The sequence below is a fragment of the Mustela putorius genome, unplaced genomic scaffold (genome assembly GCF_011764305.1).
Source record: "Mustela putorius furo isolate JIRA1106 unplaced genomic scaffold, ASM1176430v1.1 tig00000145_pilon_pilon_pilon, whole genome shotgun sequence".
NCBI classification, from domain to species: domain Eukaryota; kingdom Metazoa; phylum Chordata; class Mammalia; order Carnivora; family Mustelidae; genus Mustela; species Mustela putorius.
Window position 1 is genome coordinate 25,050,857 of NW_025421294.1, and position 18,294 is coordinate 25,069,150.

The following is an 18,294-nucleotide window of genomic DNA, read 5'->3' on the forward strand; positions in this document are numbered from 1 at the left end:
TGGTGCTGAGTTCTGTGTCGGTCTCTAGGTCCTGGAGGTAAAATGACCTGTCCCCAGGTAAGGGGGCTCTCTTTGGCAGACACCAAAAAAGGGCTCTCAGCTGCATGGATCCTGAGCAACACCAGATAGCGGGATAGAAATCAGGATACCTAATGCTGTCCTAGGCATCTTGTGGGAATTGTCTTGTTTCTTCTGCAGGATGGACCTCAGATGGAGATGCTCTGGTCAGCCCCCTGGGACCATTCTGGGAACAGGCCCTGACAGTTTAAGGCCACACAGGCAGGGTGGTGATGCTCTGGCTGCACTAGGCTGTCAGTGCTGAGGATATTTCAAAATGGAGAAGACCAAAGGATTTGTGTGAGGGTTGGCACAGGGGTTATTGGGCCTGGAAAACCTGGACAGACTCCCATGCCAAATGGTGGTCCCCGGGAGGCAGAACGCTTGGGTGCCGGTCCCGGCTCAGCTATCTGCTGTGCTCCCAGGGCCTGTCCCTTTCCTGAGCCTCGGCCTCCTCATCTGTATAATGGGACCATGCAGGAACCTCTCCACAGCGTAGTGCCAAGCATTCAAAAGTCCAACACCAAGGCAGGGGTCACAAGGCTGAATGGGAGATGGGGACTTTCGGCCAACAAGAAGAGGCAAGGGAACACAACACAGAGGACTCGAGCCCCCAGGGCCCATAGAGGCTGAAAGGAAAATGAGTTCGACAAAGACGGAGCATGTCCCACAGACCATCCCCTCGGGGCTCCTTGTCACGCTGCTCCTGGGTGCAATCTCCACAGAAAGGACCAGCACAGCCCCAAGAAGCAGACAGCCCCCTGACCTGGTGAATACCCAGGCCGGCCCGCGCTTCCCGTCCACACAGGAATACGTTTCTTTAGTTTTATTATTACAAACACACGATGGCTCTGCCACACCTGGGAAATCCTGGGCTCTGCATGCTCTCTCTCTCTCTCCCCTCCCTTTCTTACCTGGACAGGGCCACCAAGAAGCGTCCAAGCCGCGTGCAGGCACAAGACATGTCTGACAGAGCGATTCAACTCATAGCTTATAACGATGCCATTTCTCCAGTTGTAAAAGAGCTTTACAAAAACTGTGCCAGGACTCCCCCCCCACCCCCATGATGCTGGACTGCCTGATCTGTGTTCTGTGAGCGCCACAAAACTTCAGCCCCCTTTTTCAGAGCACTTGGCACAGGCGGGAAAGTCCACATTCAGGACAGGTCCTTTTCAAAAGCGACTATCGGGCAGGGACATCCAGGTCTCCACAAGCAGTGGGTTAACAAGCCATGTTTGGGGAAAAAAAAAAAAAAGACATCTCTTTCCCTCCTCCCTCCACCCACCCAGGGCTCAGATCTCATTCTGGTGCAGCCCAGGTACACTGAAGTGTGATATTTGGTTTCAGAAACATTCAGTCTCTTTGGTAAACTCAGAGAAAGTGGCGGTGAGCTGCCGATGTGCGTTCTTCCCACGTCCTCCGCGCTAATGTTTCATCCTCTCTAATAACCGCTGATACACGGGGGCTGGAAGAGAGAAGTTTCCTAAGTGGAAAGGATGCGTATCTGTCTAGGACAGAGCCACATGCAGGGCCATTAGGTCCTCTGCCTGCTACCCTCCCCTGCCCCCCTGCTTTTTGGTTTGGGAGACGTCCTGTCTTACTCCACAATGGAACAAAGATCGTGATGTCTCGGTCCATGATGTAATGGGAACTGGGACTTCTGCCATCTACCAGCTTTGACCTCAACCACCATGTGCTCCTGCTAACGGCACATGCAATATTCCCAGGTTCCCAAAGCCAAAAACTCACAGCAACCTTCAAAGGCTGGTGCTCTTAGTATCTCCATCTCACAGAGATGGGAACTGGGTGTTCTGTGTCTGACCCCAAAGACCACACTTGTTTTATTGCACCATGACATTCTCATCTATATACAGCGGATGGCAGGTTTGTGCCTGCTCAGGGGGGAAGGCCCAAGCACCTGTACAGAGGACTTTAAACCCAGGCCAGACTTACCTAGTTTCACAGAGGTCCGGGCGGCCTGAAAGAAAACACCAAGTGTCAGGTTTCTAGTGAAAGTTGTACCTGCCCCGGCTCGTGGCCCCATGGCTACCCCTACTCAGAAAAAATGCTGGGGGTGAGGAAGAGGAAGGGGAGTGTGTAGCTACTGGGTCCTAGAGGGCCCTCAGGTGGTCTTGGCAGCCCCAAACACAGTGTAAGCCCCAACCAAGTAGAGTCTGGGATAGATATTTCTGGGAGACCCCAAAGCCAGGCTTCCACCGAGAGTGCAGCCTAGAGTTTGGGGAGCTGGGGCAGCATAGTGGGTGGCCCTCAAGAGTAGGAGCTCAAGGCCAAGTCCCCTTCTCAAGGGTCACAAAGAAAACCTCTGTCCAAAAGTAAAGGACACATTCCAGCTCCAGGACTCTGGGTAACAGCACCTCCAGCAGCTTCTCTCGAAAGGCAAACTTTCTATAAGGTGCCCAGGTTCCTGAAGGGCTCCACCTCATGCAAAGTAGCAAAGGAGACTGAGTGGGGCTTCTAGGCCCCAGATAAGCTGGGGAGCAGAAAGAGAAGCGCAGGAAAAATCGGAGAGGTTCTAAGGAGGAAGCAGAGCTGAGGCAAGGAAGGGAGGTTCCCCCAACACCTGCCCTGTATCCAGATCCCACACCACTGGCTCAGAGAGCCCCAGCTTTCCCCAAGACAGGCCATGCCATGAAAAACAGAAGGGGATTTAGAGGTCCAGGCTCAGGCCAGGCAAGGCCCGGTAAGGTGAATTCGGGATGGGTGGCCTTCCTTGGACAGATGAATTCCAGAGCTTTATCTGTCCTCACCAGCAGTGGCTTACCCATGGAATGAGGGTCAGAGACCTCAGTTTAAAGGCCCCAGCTTTTGCTCACAAAGGAAATAGGGGCTGCCTGCGCTCTTTCCTCAGAACTCCACTCAGGCTAGTGCTAAGGATGCCTGTATGGAAGTGGGGAGAAGTTTCACAGAGTCCTGGGAAAGCACAAGGAAGGAAGACAGGAACCCGGAGAGCCCCCTGAATGGGCCCAAGCAGAGGACCCATGGCTGCTCCAACCACAGGCAAACCTAGAGGCATCTCACCCTGGAATATGCTGATGCCTGTTTGAAGATTTCAAGTGCAGAGTCTGCAAGTTCATCCCCTCGCTCCTGAGGTTTGATGGCTGGAGACAAAAGAAGATGCAACACTGGTGAGAGCAAAGCTCTTAGCACAGCACTAACAGCAAGCAGGACTGAGGGGCACTGTTGGGCTTGCTGGTTCACGTTCTCCCATGGATTTTTTCCTTCATAACTTTCTCTAGTTCACAGTGGAATGTGGCCCATGGGGAAAGAACGCAAAGAAAGGTGAGTGTACAGTGCAGACGGAGGCTGGACCCAAGTTCAATCTTGCTGGAGGTAAAGAGAATTCCCATCAGGCACGATGGCCTAAGACATGTGGGCTGGGAGTCACGTTCACCACATCCATGGGTGACAAATAAGTGGGCTGTGTCTAAGTGGGGCTAAGACCGGCAATTCAGCAAAAAGAAACGTGTCCTCTAGTTTCTAGCACAGCACAGTGGAAACCCACACTCCCTAATTCACTTTTCAATCAGCTGCAGCGATACCATCCATGGAGGCCCTGGGTGGCATGTCCCGTGCTCTTATCTTTCGTTTTCCTGTCAAGCACCAGCTGCCATGCGTGCAGAAGGGTCAGCTGCAGGCTGAGGGGCATGGGCTAGATTAGGACCTTACCTGGAGGCTGCAGGACGCTGGAGATGGCGTAGACCACGCCGTTGGTGGCCATGATGTCAGCTTCTGCAACTGGCTCCTTATTGACATTCACGATGTTGTTTTTCTGGGAGAAAAAGAGACGACACAGACCGCAGGGATCTTGCTCACTCAGTGTGAATTTCCTGAGTGCTCCCAGAGGCCAGATCATGTGTTAGACGTGAGGGATACGCTGGGGAATGGAACGGCCTCTACCAGCCACACGCCTTTAGCTCAGTGGCCGCGTTCTAATATCGGCATGTGGCTCAGTGCAGTGTCATCTACAGAAGAGCGCCCCACGCTGTCACGTTGTCCTCTCAGCACTGTGGGCTGAAGAGGGGGGTGTTACCACCCCACTTAGCAGAAAAAGAAACCAAGACCCCCCTGGGATCTCCTTTAAGCCAAGTAGGTGGGACAGCGGGAAACAGAAGCCAGGCCTCCAGCGTCAGTGTAGGGCTCCTTCCACTTGTCCTCAGTGGCCAACCTTTCTTACAGGAAATGCACCCAGGTGTCTACCTCAGTCCTTCCTGAACAACTCACGGTCAGACCCAAAGGGGAAGGGGGAATGGAAGGCTGTGATGGGACCCCAAACTAGGAGTCAACAAGTCCTCCTGTTCTGTCTCCCTCCTTGTATCCTCAGGCTCCAGAGGGAAAGTGGTAAGCAAAGGGATGGCTGAAGGTCAGGAGAGAGGGGCCCGGCACCGAGGCTGGGCTAGCCATATTCTGGAAGATGGGTGGCTCCACAGGGAAGTCCAGTGACCTTGGCTGGTACAGCCAGGCAGGCCACAGGCAGCTTCACTGAGCTTGGCTGCCCATCTGTTCTCTCTCTCCAGTGAGGATGTCCCCTCAGGCAGCTTCAAAGTGGAACACGTGTCATCAAGGTGCAGAGCCAGGGGTAGCTCGCGACCGCGCATCTGAAGAAAAAGCCGCTAGGGACAGTCTGGGTCATGGTGGGGCTTGGTGAGCCCCAGATTTGAAGGGATGGGGTGAGAAGGGGACTGGGGATTGATCCCTCAAGATGCATGAGAAATTGCCCATCATCTTCTTAAGGGAAGAAAGACCTACCGGCCTCTCCCCTATGCCAGTCAGACGCATGATTCCCCAGCAAATCTAGACGTTTCTATTTGTGTCTAAGCACCATCTCGCCTGATTTCCCCAAAGACCCTTTTCTCTTTTCTGTTTTTGGGCAGGATGTCCTCAGAGATCCAAGGTTCACCTTCGAGACTCTATGTGTGTGTGTGTGTGTGTGTGTGTATGTATTTGTGTGTGTGTTTATGTGTGACCCTGGCCCAGGGGTTGGGAGGTGCCCTGGGGTCCCAGCGTTCACAGCTGGCCGCCTAGTTCTCAGGCACACTCACCGAGCTGACTTCTAGCTTGTCCCCCTGGAGAGACTTCAGCCGCACCAGGGCCCCGATGCCCCCGCTGACCAGGATCTCGTCGCCAATGTGGTATTTCAGGATGTTGGCCAGCTCCTTGGCATTGCCTGCAGGTTTGTGGGAAAGAAGGGAGAGCAGAGTTCCTTGTAAGCCTGGTAACCAGCTCCGCCGTCTAGAAGGGCCGGGAGGGGAGGCAAGTGGTGATGGCCGCGATGTAGAACTCTGCGACCAGGTGAGGAGCACACGGTGGGTGTGCTCAGCCCATTGATGGGCTGCCTGCCGGAGGCTCTGGGGATAGAGGCACACATCTGTAGCCGTGAATCTGCCTCTGTAGTGGGGAAGGAGGGAACGGCTGGGTTAAGCAAGAGCTCTCTGTGCTGCCGAGAAGGAGTTAATCCATACTCCTCTGTGAGTATGACTCATTTTTCCATGAGCTAAATATTTGCTTGGAAAGTCAGGAACCTTTCCAGCACCGGCATCTGGGACATTTCATCATCAGCGTGGCTCCCGACGGTTATAACACAGTAGTGAAATATTTACACATTCTGCCCTCAAATGCATATTCTGGGGCAGCCGTTTCCTGCAGGGAGAACTTAAAAGACTCAACAGCTGCCGTCTGGGGGGGGGGCGTGGAGCCGATGAGGTCAGGGCTAAGGGGGGCATTCCCTCCGCAGCATCCCTCCCTTCACGTCTCGGCATTCCTTCCAGCCCACATCAGGTTCTCCACCAACTGGGGAAACCATCCGATTGCTCATAAAGGTGCACAGGCATTTTCCAAATTAAGTGTGGGAGGCAATTCTTCGAGTTGCCAGCTGTCCTCTCATTTCCATCACGGCTGCCCTGATACTCACATTCCCAGCCAAGTGGCTAGATGTCCCCCAGGGCTTCTGGATGCCTATTTCTAGCATCTTGAAACTAAGAGCGGAGGAAGTTTTGAAAGCATTTTGGAGAGTTCACTTAGGTACAGACAAATCCACATTAGTGCCGCGGAATGGAGCCACCAGGTATCATGTGGTTTCCAAACACCCCACAACTTGGCAGATGGGAATTCCCATTCTATAGAAATCCTGCCTGGAACTGATGAACCATGCCAGCCCCCAGGGCAGGGGGCCTCCTTCTTCCAAGACATCTAATACCTGGATTGACCTCTTGCGCCTGGCTGGCCCCCTATTCCCCAGGAGCACTGGGGGTCTTTTCCTGCCTGCAGGCCTGGCAGAGGGCACATGTGGGAAGTTTTGTCCAAGCCTCCTCCTGCACTACTGAAAATGAGAGGGAAGCGAGCAGGCTCACGGCCATCTGGGGAACATTCCACTCCTGCTGGGCCAGGAGAGGCTGGAAAGTTTATGTTCAGAATGAACTTCTCTCCTTTTCTCAGGAATATACGTCAGCATCAAAGACACAGGCATTCGTTTGCAATCAAGACTATTAAACAGGACACAAATTCGGCCCGCAGCTGCCTGCAGCCTGAACTTTCTGAATAGAACGTTCCTTCCTGCCCTGGGGCTGGAAGGAAGGTGTAGATGAGGCATGCCCAGAGGGTGGCCCAGGACCTTCCTCCTCCTCCTCTTCTCTAGCTTCCCTCCTCCTTCTCCTCAGGCTCACCTTTGTGGGAGGGCCCAAGTGTGCCCCAGGCGAGCACCAGAGCTCCACACGACACCCGCACCCCGAACCCTGTCATCGCAGCCATCACCGGGGGAGGACGTGTGCCCAGCACTGCCGGCAACACCTCATTGACTCCACACTCCACACAGCAAGGCACCCTCATTTTTCTAATGGGAAAACGGAAGCTCTGAGAGGTTGAAGGACTTACTAGACCTAACTCACCTGGTGAATGCCAGAGCCAGGAATTAAAACTGCTTTTAGGTGATCCAGGAATCTAAGCCCTTAAGCACTGGGGTTATCTCTCAAACATCCTCAGCTAAATTTCTCAGGGCCAGGAAGAGCTTCTCTGGTAAAGCGTTGGCCCTGAGGGACATTTCACACAGGTAAATGGCTTCATTATGGCTGTCCTCACAGGTTCTCACGGGGAAGACATGTCTCAGTGATGGGGCTCGTTGTTACCCACTCAGTGTCTCTCTACTCTTCTCTGCCTTGCATGGTACCCAGGGAGACTGACCGCTGTGACGCACGCCATCCAGGGTCCCTTGCCACCTTCTCATGGCTGACAGGAGGCCCACGCAATGGGCCTGTGGGAGGAGAGGGAGGCTGAAGAACTCCTGGCCCCCTTGTCTTGGCTCTGCCCGCAGCTGCATGTGGGCTCTGGTTGCTGTCCTGTGCCCCTCCCCTGAGCTCCGGTTCCCCGTTCCCTCCTCCCCCTGGCCTTCCCCAGCCCCGGGCCTGCGGTGGGAAACACTTTTCCCTGGGTGTCCTCATCCTTTGCTGGTCCCTTACTCCTGCCCACACTTCTGCAGTCTCTCCATTAAGTTCCTTTCAGTCAAACCCTTGGTAATGAGCCCCCTGTTTCCTAATGGTCCCCTGACGATTCCAGTCACGTCAGAAACTATGCAAAATATACTTCGCTTGGTCTTTACCCAAGAGTTTGTTCAGCTCTTCTGGTGGCATGGCTTGGAAGGCCTCATTTGTAGGAGCAAAGACTGTGTAGACCCCTTCCCTGTTGAGCACCTCCGTCAGCCCAGCAGACTGGATGGCGGCCACTAGCATGCTAGGGAGACACACAGAGAAAATGTCACCTGCCTGTGATAGGGAGGGGATACCCACTTTCCCAAATATCTCCCCACTGCTGGGAGGCAGACCCCAGAACTAGAATTTACACCCCCCTTGCTGGTTTTCACCCCTTGCTCATCATGCACAAGGAGGGAAGACTCCATTCTGCATATTTTCTCCATAAATGTTCAGCTCCATCAAACAGTCAGAGGTCAGAGGCTGGGGGTGGGGGGAGCCGGAAGGAAGAGGCCAAGCCACCAGGTCCTAGGGATGTGATTCAGGGGAGTGCAGGGGGTGGGGGCCTCCTGGCTCCGGTGTCACAGCACCCAGGGGTAAGCAAGCAGGTCAGAAATGGAGAAAGGGGGCAAGAGAACGAAGTGACACAGGGAGCTTGAGAAGGAGCAGCAAGGAGTCTTCAGTGGTCCCAAGGAGATATTGTGCCGACTGAGACTCATCCCACACTCAAAACGGGGTGCTCTCAGCTTACTTGGGACCTCAATATGAGAGTGTGGTATCTTTCTTGCCCTTCATATGAAAATGCAGCCCCCTCTCTGTTCCCAATGATGTGGGGATTACAGTCCCAGAAATAACCCTTCTTCTCAACATAAGCTTCCAGTGTGAGCCTCGCCCTTCCCAGATCCCCAGGCTGGAAGGTCACCAGGACACCGCCAGTGTTCATGGAACCCCCCCGAGGCAGTAGGGAGCTTGACAGATAGCTGAGACCCAGCGTCCTGACCCTTGGCAGAAGTCTTCCATGGCATGAGGCGGGTTACCTGAAGCGATTGTCCCCCTTTAGGATGTCCATGACAGTCCCCATCGGGGGGGTGAGCATTCGGTCCATGGTGAAGAGCGTCCCATATCTCCCCCTCTTGTCGTGGGCAGCAATGCAGCTGTTCTCGATACACAGGCTCTGTATACCAAAGAGGGGCAGACATAGGTCATCCACCCTAATGAGGCCTCCTGATGTGCTCCAGGCACACGCTGTGTCTTCAACCGCACAGAGCAGTGAATGTGTGCTAGAGCGGGTCATTACGGGGAGGATAAAATGTCGTGTTTTCTCCAGGAAAGGAAAAATAAAAATAGTGTTCCTTAAGGAGAAAGGGCCACTGGGCCCCACTGGAGTTACAGAGAGGCCCCACGATGAGACTGTCCCAGTACACGTGAGGTCCATCGGCAATGATGAGATCAATAAATCAACTCTACTGAATTGTTGACTTTAACAGATGACAACCATCTTTAGTCACTGGTACTGGCAGGTCCCAAGGAATACACCTGTGTTGTACTGTGCTTTCTGGCTGAGAGTCCACAGTAACCGTTGAGTTTGAAGATAGAAAACAGACAGGAGAAGGGAAAAGAGAAACTTTGGGACCAGGGAGAGCTGTGTTTCAGTTCAGAAGGCTTCTCTTCGCATAAGCTAAGGATTCAAAATCTCCATCCCTCTGCCCCTGTTGATCACACTGAGCTCGATGTGGACCACTGCCTACCTAGTCAGCTATATGCTACATACCCACATATATAAAATTTTTTTTCTTTAATACAGCTTCCATTTCTTAGAGCTGAGGCAAAGAAAGAGCATGATTCAGGAGCCAGAACTTACATTGCGATAAACAAAAACTCTCAGTTTTTTGCCACCCAGAGTGTCCAGGGTCTGTCCATGATACAGATACTTGGAAGCTAGCTGGTCTTTAACCATGTGATTCAGAAGCAAATTCCTTGTATGTGCATCGATGTTAGGGGTTCCATCTGCAAGAGAAGGTGGGTTCGGTCCAGAGGCATGCTCCAGAAAGGAAGAGAATGAGAGACAAATGCAGTGGGAAGCCCAACCCTCCTTGCACTTGAAAATGGGAGATTGAGAAATCCAGGGAGGCTGCCAATATTCCTTAACATCTGGCATCTTCTGAAAATCAACCAAACACAAGAGGGTCTAGATAATTGAGGGTGTCTGGAGTTTTGCCCGTGGAGGGAGGGGGAGGCACAGACACCCCTTGGCCCCGTCTTCCGCCTTCCCCTCGGCCAAGGCTCAGCTGTATCCTCGCTCTGACCTTCTGCCGATCACATGAGCGGTTGATTCTGCGAATAAAAAGGCACTCTCTGGCCAGCTGCAAACTCTTGGATTGGATTGATTTGAAGACCAGACCCCCAAATGCATTCTCTGCTCTGCCAGATGATACAGCAGAGCCCCTGAGGTTTCGGGTGAGCCAGTGGAAGCACTAACGCTGGCGGGGTGCTGTCCCTCTAGGAGGGTGCTGTGGAGGTGACCCGCTCCTGGGACTGCCCTCACCACGTTACCTTTGAATACAGAATTCATGGGGGCCAGGAGGGTCAACTGCTCCTTTCCGGAGAGATGAGTGCCAAGGCCAGCCTGTCTGAAAAGGTCAACGGCTGTGGAAACATCAGACTCCGCAGCCAACTCAAACAGCGTCTTGGCTGCAAGGAAAGAGAACGCAGGTTCAAAAGTTACAAGTGCTGTTTTCATTTATCCTCCGTCCACCCCACAGCATGACGCACGCCAGCAGGAATGTCACCTCGTGAGTCAACAGCCCTCTCAGCCCCGCAGCGGCACAGCGGGCTCGTGTCATCAGGCCCGTGGTTCCCTAGGTCTCCCTGGGCAGGGCAGGGAGGTGAGGAGCGGGAGGCAGAGGCCAGTCTCTGTCGTTGCCTTCAGCCAGGGTGCCGTCTAAGGCCTGCGGCAAGACAGCGTGGTCTGTGTGGTGGCTTCTGAGGGTCCCATGATGCCAGTGACCACACCCACAGAAAGCTCACTTCTGGTTTGGTTTTCTTCTGTGAAATTGCTTCACTTCTGGGCAACCGACCTCCCTGGAATTCCAGAATGGGGCTAGCCTGCTGCACAAAGCCCAAGCCAAAGTCCACTCTGTCATTTCTCCCAGGCTCAGTGAGATGGCGGGTGCTCAGAGGCCAGCAAATGGCCCTCTGCGCCCAACCAGAGCAGGCTGATCTCCTGAACGGCTTCTGGGATTGAGTCAATCCCTTCCCGGCTCCCCTCAACAGCTCTCTGATGCCTCCAAAGTGACGCCTGGACTCCTAGGCTCGTGGCTCAAGATTCTTCACAGTCTGGCCATGACCTGCCAGCTGCACAGGCCCTCTCCCCTGAGGGGCTGTGAGCTGGGTGCTTGCAAGGAAATGACCCCCACGATCTCTGAATTCCCCCAAGGACCCCAACTGCAGATGGCAGAGGGGCCAGCAGGCCTGGCAGGATCATGGCCTTGGAGGCCTGGCTCACCTGAGTCCGGGATGAGCAGCTCATCAATATAGTGGATCACACCATTGGTGGCCAGCGTGTCTTTATTGGAGATGATGGCCTTCCCATTGATGGTGAGCATGTCCCCGCTGCAGCCCACCTCCAGGGTGGTGCCCTCCAGGGTCTCCATGGACATCCCGGCAACGATGGCTTCTGCACACATGGCCGACTTTAGGATGTGGTTGTTCAGCAGGTCTGGGGACCAAAACAGACACAGATTAAGGGCCGTGCTGGCTCTAGGCTGATCTCAGAGGCCAGCTCACAGCCACCATGACTGTGAGGATTCTGTTCTCTCTGACACGGACCTGGAGATGAGGCTGGGGACTGCGCCCCCTACGGCCTCCTCTCCTCCTGCTGCTGTCCCGAGTCAGCAGGCAGACTGCCTGAGTCTGAATCCCAGCTTGGCCACTTACCCGCTGTGGGGCCCTGGGCAAGTCACGGAGCCCCTGGGAGCCTCAACTTCCCCCTCAGGTCGAGATAAGCCTAGCATTCATCTCCTGGGGATGGTGTAAGGAGGACCTGAAGCCCGGAATGTACCGCACCCAGCCCAGTGCCCGACAACACAGTCAACACCCAACAGACATTCGCGACTCCCTTATTAGCACCTGAACTTGAGACTGAATTCTATTAGTGTCTGACCCTCAAAATGAGTTTACCCTCAGACTTTTTATCTACTGACCTTTAGAAAAACCTGAAATTCGATAGGGAAAGATGGAAACTGTAGCAAATGAGAGTTCTAGATTATCTGCGCATTTTACCTGTTTTTGTTCATTTTACCCAAGGGCCCACTAGCTGCCAGGATCTGTCTTCAGGCTCAGGGATGGTGCTCCGTCAGACACGGTCTTTGGCACTCCCCTCCCTCTACCCGTAAGTCATAAGTAGAGTTTATTTCCTTGTCCGAGTGGCTCTCAGGGACAGGGCAGAGGCTGGGGGTCCTGAGGAAGCTGCAAGGAGCAGCGGGGGGACGTGACCCCCACCAGGCGGGGCAGATTCCCGGAGGGCCACTCCCCCAGGTCACCAGGACCCTTTCCCTTACAGTCTCACCGCAGAGGCAAGTTTCAATCTGTGCTGAGCGTGGGAACCCAAACCGCACCGTCACGGACAGGAGGAAGCTCAGAAGGCCTACAGAGGCACGAGGCACGGGGCTCCCACAGGAGTGTCAGGGGCCTTGAAAGCCATTCGGCTGGCGGGAAGGGAAAGGACAGGCAGGCTGCCATGGAAACGAGGTCTCGGGGATTTAGCTTCTAAGGGAAGGAAGGTAAAGGCTGGGTGGGGTAAGGGTGACCTGCTAGGGCCACGGGGAGGGAGAGCAGGGCCAAGGCTGGAAGCCAGTCTTCAAACAAGGCACGCCAGCCCAAGGCTGCTTCTTGCCTCTCTGCCAAGCCACCAGAAACAGCCGAGCCTGTGAGGCTGGACTCCTGTCCCTCTGCCTTTGAGCCAGCCAGTGACGCCCCTATACCGAGGGCCTGGTCTCACAGTAAACGGGTTACTGAGCAGGAAAAGGCCGTGTGCAAAAGGAATAAATTACGGCTGCCTTTTCTTACAGCAAGAGTTCTGATATCTTCAAAGATGAAAACGTGTTCTGTACAAAAGCAGTTTAAGGGAGAACACAGCTCCAAATAGAAAGTTCAGTATGCGGAGATGCGCCCACGTCCCAGCTCCTTTGGGAAGCCTCGGGACCCCTCTGGCAGCACGTGCCCCACCCCCGCCCTCATGCCCACCACCACGGGGGCGTCTGTGTCATAGCGCTCACCGCTTCAGATCCCACGACCTGTTTTTAATCCCAACCAGGCTTAAACTTCCTTGCAGACAAGCCTGTACCACGTTTCCTTTGGGGACCTGGGTTCATGCCACAGGCCAGGCACGGAGGCGCTGTGACATCTGGACACAACGGATCCCCATCTGTGCTTTCAGAAAAGTGCCCTTGCCAGCCCTGCGTGGCTGAAGGGAGAGCATTTTGCACTCATCGGGCCTCTGAAATATAGTAGGTATTTTAAATCGCACAGTTTGAAGGTGAGTTGAATAGACTCCAAGGAAACGAAGTCATCCCTAGATTGTATTTGGGAGTAATAAGTGTGTTTGGGTACACAGAGGACCAGGGGGCTGCTCCTCTCTGCAGGAGATGCAGGGGTCAGTGGCCGAGCCCGGCCTTCATTCCCCTCCCCTCTCACATGTGCTGGGTCCTTCCTTCTCCTCCAGCAATAAATCAACGTACCCCTAACCAAGCAGCTCACTGAGGAGGCGTGGAAGGACCCAGCTCTTAAGTCAAGTCAACTCTAACTGGTTATTAATTTCATTTTGGATTATCCACGAGGTCCCTGGCCAGACAGGAAGAGTTCAAGGGTCAACACGATGGCCCCATTCTAAGGACGCCAGGACCGGCCATCTCCTCCCCACACTTCCAAGCTGCTGCCTGCTTGGCAGACTTGCTCTGGTTTTGAGCATCTTTAGCTCTTTCTGAGTCTGGCCAGGGCCTGCTTTGGACCTCCAGCCTTGCCTTGTTCCTCAGCACAACTGCTGCCGGACAAAGGCTGCTGGGTTCTCTCCTTGTCCCTCTGACCAGGTCTCTGCTCTGGCCTCTGCAGAGACAGGGCCCGATGGGAGCAATGGGACAGGATGGTGCGCAGACTGTACATCTTGTGCAAGAGCAGGCCTCGGGCTCAGTGTGGCCGTTCCAACGGCACTCAGGGGTGCTCACCTCTCAGGGCTTCTGGGTCACCTAGGATCCTGTTCAAGGTTTCAGCAGGGATCTTCTCGAAGGCCTCGTTGGTAGGGGCCAGGAGCGTGAACTGGCCATCCCCTTCCAGCACGGTGTTGAGCCCAGATGCGGCCACAGCAGCCTGCGGGGCAGGGAGAGGAAGGAGAGTTGCCTGAAGGCTCTGGGAGGCTCTGTAGACAAGAGGCAGGCGCCGCCTCACCAGGCCTCCTGTGAAGCGCTTCAGACTCCTAGAAGAAATGACAAGACGCCAAAACTCACCTCTCTTGGTGTCCTCCGGGGACCTTGTCAGGACTGAGCCCCCACCACTCTGGCCATTTCTCAATGACTTCCTCTGCCTGCGGCCTTCCCACCCCAGGCTTTGGCCTGGCCATTCCCTCTGCCCTTCCTCCTTTCTTGGCTTCTCTGACTCCTATCCCTTCACTGGGACTTGATTATAGTTATCGCTTTTCTAGGTAGCCAACTTGGCGTTGCCCCCATGACCATCCTCCCCCCGATCCCGCCGCTACCCTCAGACCAAGAAGAGTCCGTTGTACGAATTTTCAGCTTGTGTCCTCCTTGCGTAATACTTAAATAGCTCTGGGCAATGCTCCTTCTGTGAGCTCCAGGAGTGGAAGGATAACATCACCCGTTTCCACAGAGGAGTCCTAGGATCTTCTAAAAGCAGAAGGGGCCTCCCGCTGCCCCGGGGTTGGGGATACACCCCTTGGCCCCGTCTGCAGCCCTGCAGGCTCTGGCCCCTGCTGCTCTGCTGCTTCCATGCCACACACTCTCGTTGTGTACATTTCTTCGTTCTGGCCCTGCCCGCCTCCTTCTTACTATGCTTGCCCCGGAGCCTTTGCCCTTGCCTTCTGCTCTGCCCGCTGTGCTCCGACCCCTGCCTTTCACGTAACTGGCCATTCTCATCCTCCAGTCCTCATATCTGAATTCACCTCTTCCAGAGACACCCTCCCTGACCACCCAGTGCCAACGGGGTCCCTCGGCTCACCACTCCCCGACTCCCCAATGCCTAGCCCTGTCCATGGCTACCTCGTGTGCATCTGGTCTGTCTCTCAGGAAGAACGAAAGTGCCACGGAGGACAGAAATTTATCTGTCTCATTCACCTGTATACCCCCGGCAGGTAGAACACCGCCAGGCCAGGAGCGGGTACTGAAGTATGTGTTAGCGGAAGGAAAGATGGGTGTAGGGAGGCCCCAAGGGGAGGGAGAAGAGAGGGAACATTTGTCAAACCTACAGTAAGAGGATGTTACTCAGTGGGGGGTTATACATGGTTAATCAAGAGGTGCCACCAACTTTGTGGGGACGTATCATTTCCTCGCAGACCCCTGACCTTGAAGTGACCCAGAAGGAGAGCTGAGAGAGCAGGGTTCCCTGCAGAGCCACTTCCTGAGGCCACATCCCTGCTGGGCCAGCCCCAGGGTGTTTGTCTCTGTGTGTTGGAGATCTCCAGGGGAGGAGCCTCCGCAACCCCCCCTTGGTATCCTTTGTGGTCAGGAAGTTCTCCTTGAATCAGGGCAAAAACCCTGACGGGGCAGCCTGTGTTCACTTCCTCTGAGCAGCCACTGCCAAGAGCAATGCCAGCTTGCCGCTCCAGTCCGAAGACAAACTCATGCTGGGCAGGGCTGAAGGAATGGTGTTCTGTGGCTGCAGAGTGGGTAGAAGCCAGGCCAGAGGTCAAACCCAAACTCCCTTGACCTCTCTGCTGGTCTGGGATCCAAGGAAACCTGAGGGTGGCTGGGACAGGGGTCCCCTGGAGACACACGGACCAGAAGGTCATGAAGCCTAGCATTATTCTAGTCCTGCATATGGAAAGTGCCCCTGGGGAGTGGGGGAGGGCCCTCTTACTGCTGGAGCCCAGAAGTGCAGGCCCAGGTAGCAGAGGGCTCAAAGGGACCTGCGGTGCTACAGACTACGGGACTTTTTGGGGGAGTCACAAAAGGACAGCCTTACAGAGGAGAGGATGGGCAGAGGGAGTTTCCCAGCAGTGGATTAAGATGCTCCCTCGTGGTCAAACTCAGTAATGAGTGGACCATTTGCGTTCATGGGCTCTTAGAAGAACAGACTGTATGTCTCCTAAATGCCCATGAAGAGACACCCTCTGCTTCTCCTGTGGAAGAAGGCCCTTTTGAGAGGTCCTGTGTCCCCAGGCGGGGTCCTCTCCCACGGCAGTCCCTCACCCGAAGGGTCTCAAAGGTGTCTTCGATCTCGATGATCTGCTGGATGTTGTTGGTGACGGTGGAGATGACCTTGTCGATAAGGTGCACTACACCGTTGGTGGCGTGGTGGTCGGCTTTCAGCAGCCGAGCACAGTTCACGGTCACGATCTGTGCAGAGAAGAAATGAGGATGACCAGTTCACCTACTGAGGGGTGGGCCCGAAGCCTCAGCAGGGGAAAACAGGGCAGCATGTGGGTTCCACAGCCATGGAACCGGAGGGCCCAGGAAGAAGTAGGTGCAGGAGGTGGGGATGACCTCCAGCATACCTCACCCCAGAGCCAGCCCCACGTGCAGACTGGGCCTGGGCTCAGGGTGGATACAGGGCAATGCTGGGTCCCTGGGGACTCCCTACCCCGTTGGGATAATGGTGGATCTGGATGCCTGAATTCTGGTACATGGAGGTGAGGGCCATGCCGTGTTTCAGCTCATCTGTCAGGACCCGTCTGTTGACCATGTGGTAGCGAAGGGCATTGAGCAGCTCGATGTTGACGTTGCTCACCAGGGAGTCCAGTACTTCCTGGAAGGAAGGCCAGAGCGGCAGTTAGGGGGTGGTTGACCACAGGAGCAAGAGGTGGCTTCCTGCTACCCTGGGAAAGTTACTGTGGAAACCAAGGACCCCTCCTCAGTGAACACAACATCTAGACAGTTGGATAGGTGGGCACAGGAAGCCATCTAGTGAAGTATAGTTTAACTCAAGTTCCCTGACTTCATCTGAGGCCTCAAGGAAGAAGCTTCGTGCAACAGTGGAAAACCGCTATACAGTGTCTCACTTCCGGCCCACCAGCCACCCCTCTGGGAAGTAAGGTGGTCATCTCACAGCTGGCAAGGAAGCCCAGGCCTCGTTGCTGGGGGCGAAGATGGTGAAACTGCCGGGCCCTTCCATCTCGGGCCTCAGCTTCTCCGTGCGGTCCGTGTACAGCTGAGTCGTGGTGGATCCAACGACGCCCAGGGTCTCATAAAGGTTCGAGAGAGGTAGGGCTGCAGGGGCAGAGCACAGAGGTGGGACGGACCTGTGGAGCCTGCCCCAACCAGACCACACCTTCCCTGGTGTGCAGAGCGCATGAGACCTCTGCAGGACAGGTGTGTGGGAAAGCCCAAGGATGGCCACCACGGGCCAGCTGAAAGCCTGTCACTTTATGAGTGACAAGCTGCTTTTTTTTTTTTTTTTAAAGATTTTATTTATTTATTTGACAGAGAAACATAAGCAGTAGGAGCAGCAGAGGGAGAAACAGGCTCCTCGCCAAGCAGGGAACCTGAAGTGGGGCTTGATCCCAGGACCCCGAGTCCATGACCTGAGCCAAAGGCAGACTCCCAACCAACTGAGCCACCCAGGCACCCCTGTCACATACTCCTTAAAGCAACTCTTTAAAGGGGTCAAATGCCTCCCTGCTGAGACTCTACTAATTGGTCATTTTTCATCATTTTAGCCACAGGAAAATGAAGCTTCTGTTCATAGACATATAAGATTATTTATTTATTTATTTGGCAGACAGAGATCACAATTAGGCAGAGAGGCAGGCAGAGAGAGAGGAGGAAGTACGACTGCCGCTGAGCAGAGAGCCCGATGCAGGGCTCAATCCCAGGACCCTGGGATCATGACCTGAGCCAAAAGCAGAGGCTTTAACCCACTGAGCCACCCAGGAGCCCCTGTTCACAGCCATATAAAAATTTGAAAGAGAGAGCACAAGTCAGGGGTGGGGCAGAGGGACAGAGGATCCCAGTCAGACTCCCCACTGAGCTCAGAGCCCCATGCTTGCTCTCAAGGACCCAGAGATCATGACCTGAGCTGAAATCAAGAGTCAGTTGCTTAACCAACTGAGCCACCCAGGCGTCCCGTTCATAGATGTTTACATAATACCAGCAGGAATATACACCCAAAATAGATATTCTAGTTACAAACTGGGCTTTTTGATTTATCTGGTTGAAACTGGTTTCCTAATGGCCTCTACTGGAATGAAAGAACATTACAAATCTTCCAGGTTCTTTGTCTATTTCCAAGCAATAAAATGTTATTTCCTAAAAACCCAGAAGTGGCCTGAAGCATAGAAGGCCTTCCCCTCCCACAGGCCATTCTCCTCTCCCCACCACATAATTCCCACCTGCCCTTCCACCCCCTTATGACCTTGGCACCAACCAAACTGTCCTCTCAAGGAATAATTACCAAATTTCAAAGTTTAAACTCCTCCTCCGCATAGTCCCTGCGGGGGCGGGACGGGGGGGTATGCTTAAAGGAAATCCTCTGATAAAATTCTTAGGTGCCTCGGTCTTTGGCTCCTCTGGCCAGGCGTAGTTCTCTGTGCTGG

The 18,294-nt window shown here is 54.4% G+C and overlaps 1 protein-coding gene across 1 annotated transcript in view; it reads right to left on the minus strand.

Annotated features, from left to right (window-relative positions):
- Positions 1–868: 868 nt before the first annotated feature.
- Positions 869–18,294, minus strand: part of TGFBI (transforming growth factor beta induced) — a 32,484-nt gene continuing 15,058 nt past the window's right edge. Inside the window, exons 4-17 of the mRNA XM_004744913.3 lie at positions 16,809–16,969; positions 16,344–16,508; positions 15,953–16,099; positions 13,757–13,898; positions 11,041–11,253; positions 10,089–10,226; positions 9,397–9,542; positions 8,573–8,709; positions 7,667–7,797; positions 5,118–5,242; positions 3,745–3,847; positions 3,097–3,176; positions 2,011–2,035; positions 869–1,522 (exon numbers count right to left, since the gene is read on the minus strand). Coding sequence (XP_004744970.1) covers positions 1,482–1,522; positions 2,011–2,035; positions 3,097–3,176; positions 3,745–3,847; positions 5,118–5,242; positions 7,667–7,797; positions 8,573–8,709; positions 9,397–9,542; positions 10,089–10,226; positions 11,041–11,253; positions 13,757–13,898; positions 15,953–16,099; positions 16,344–16,508; positions 16,809–16,969 — 1,754 coding nt within the window. The 3' untranslated portion in view covers positions 869–1,481. The remainder of the gene's footprint in view (positions 1,523–2,010; positions 2,036–3,096; positions 3,177–3,744; positions 3,848–5,117; positions 5,243–7,666; positions 7,798–8,572; positions 8,710–9,396; positions 9,543–10,088; positions 10,227–11,040; positions 11,254–13,756; positions 13,899–15,952; positions 16,100–16,343; positions 16,509–16,808; positions 16,970–18,294) is intronic.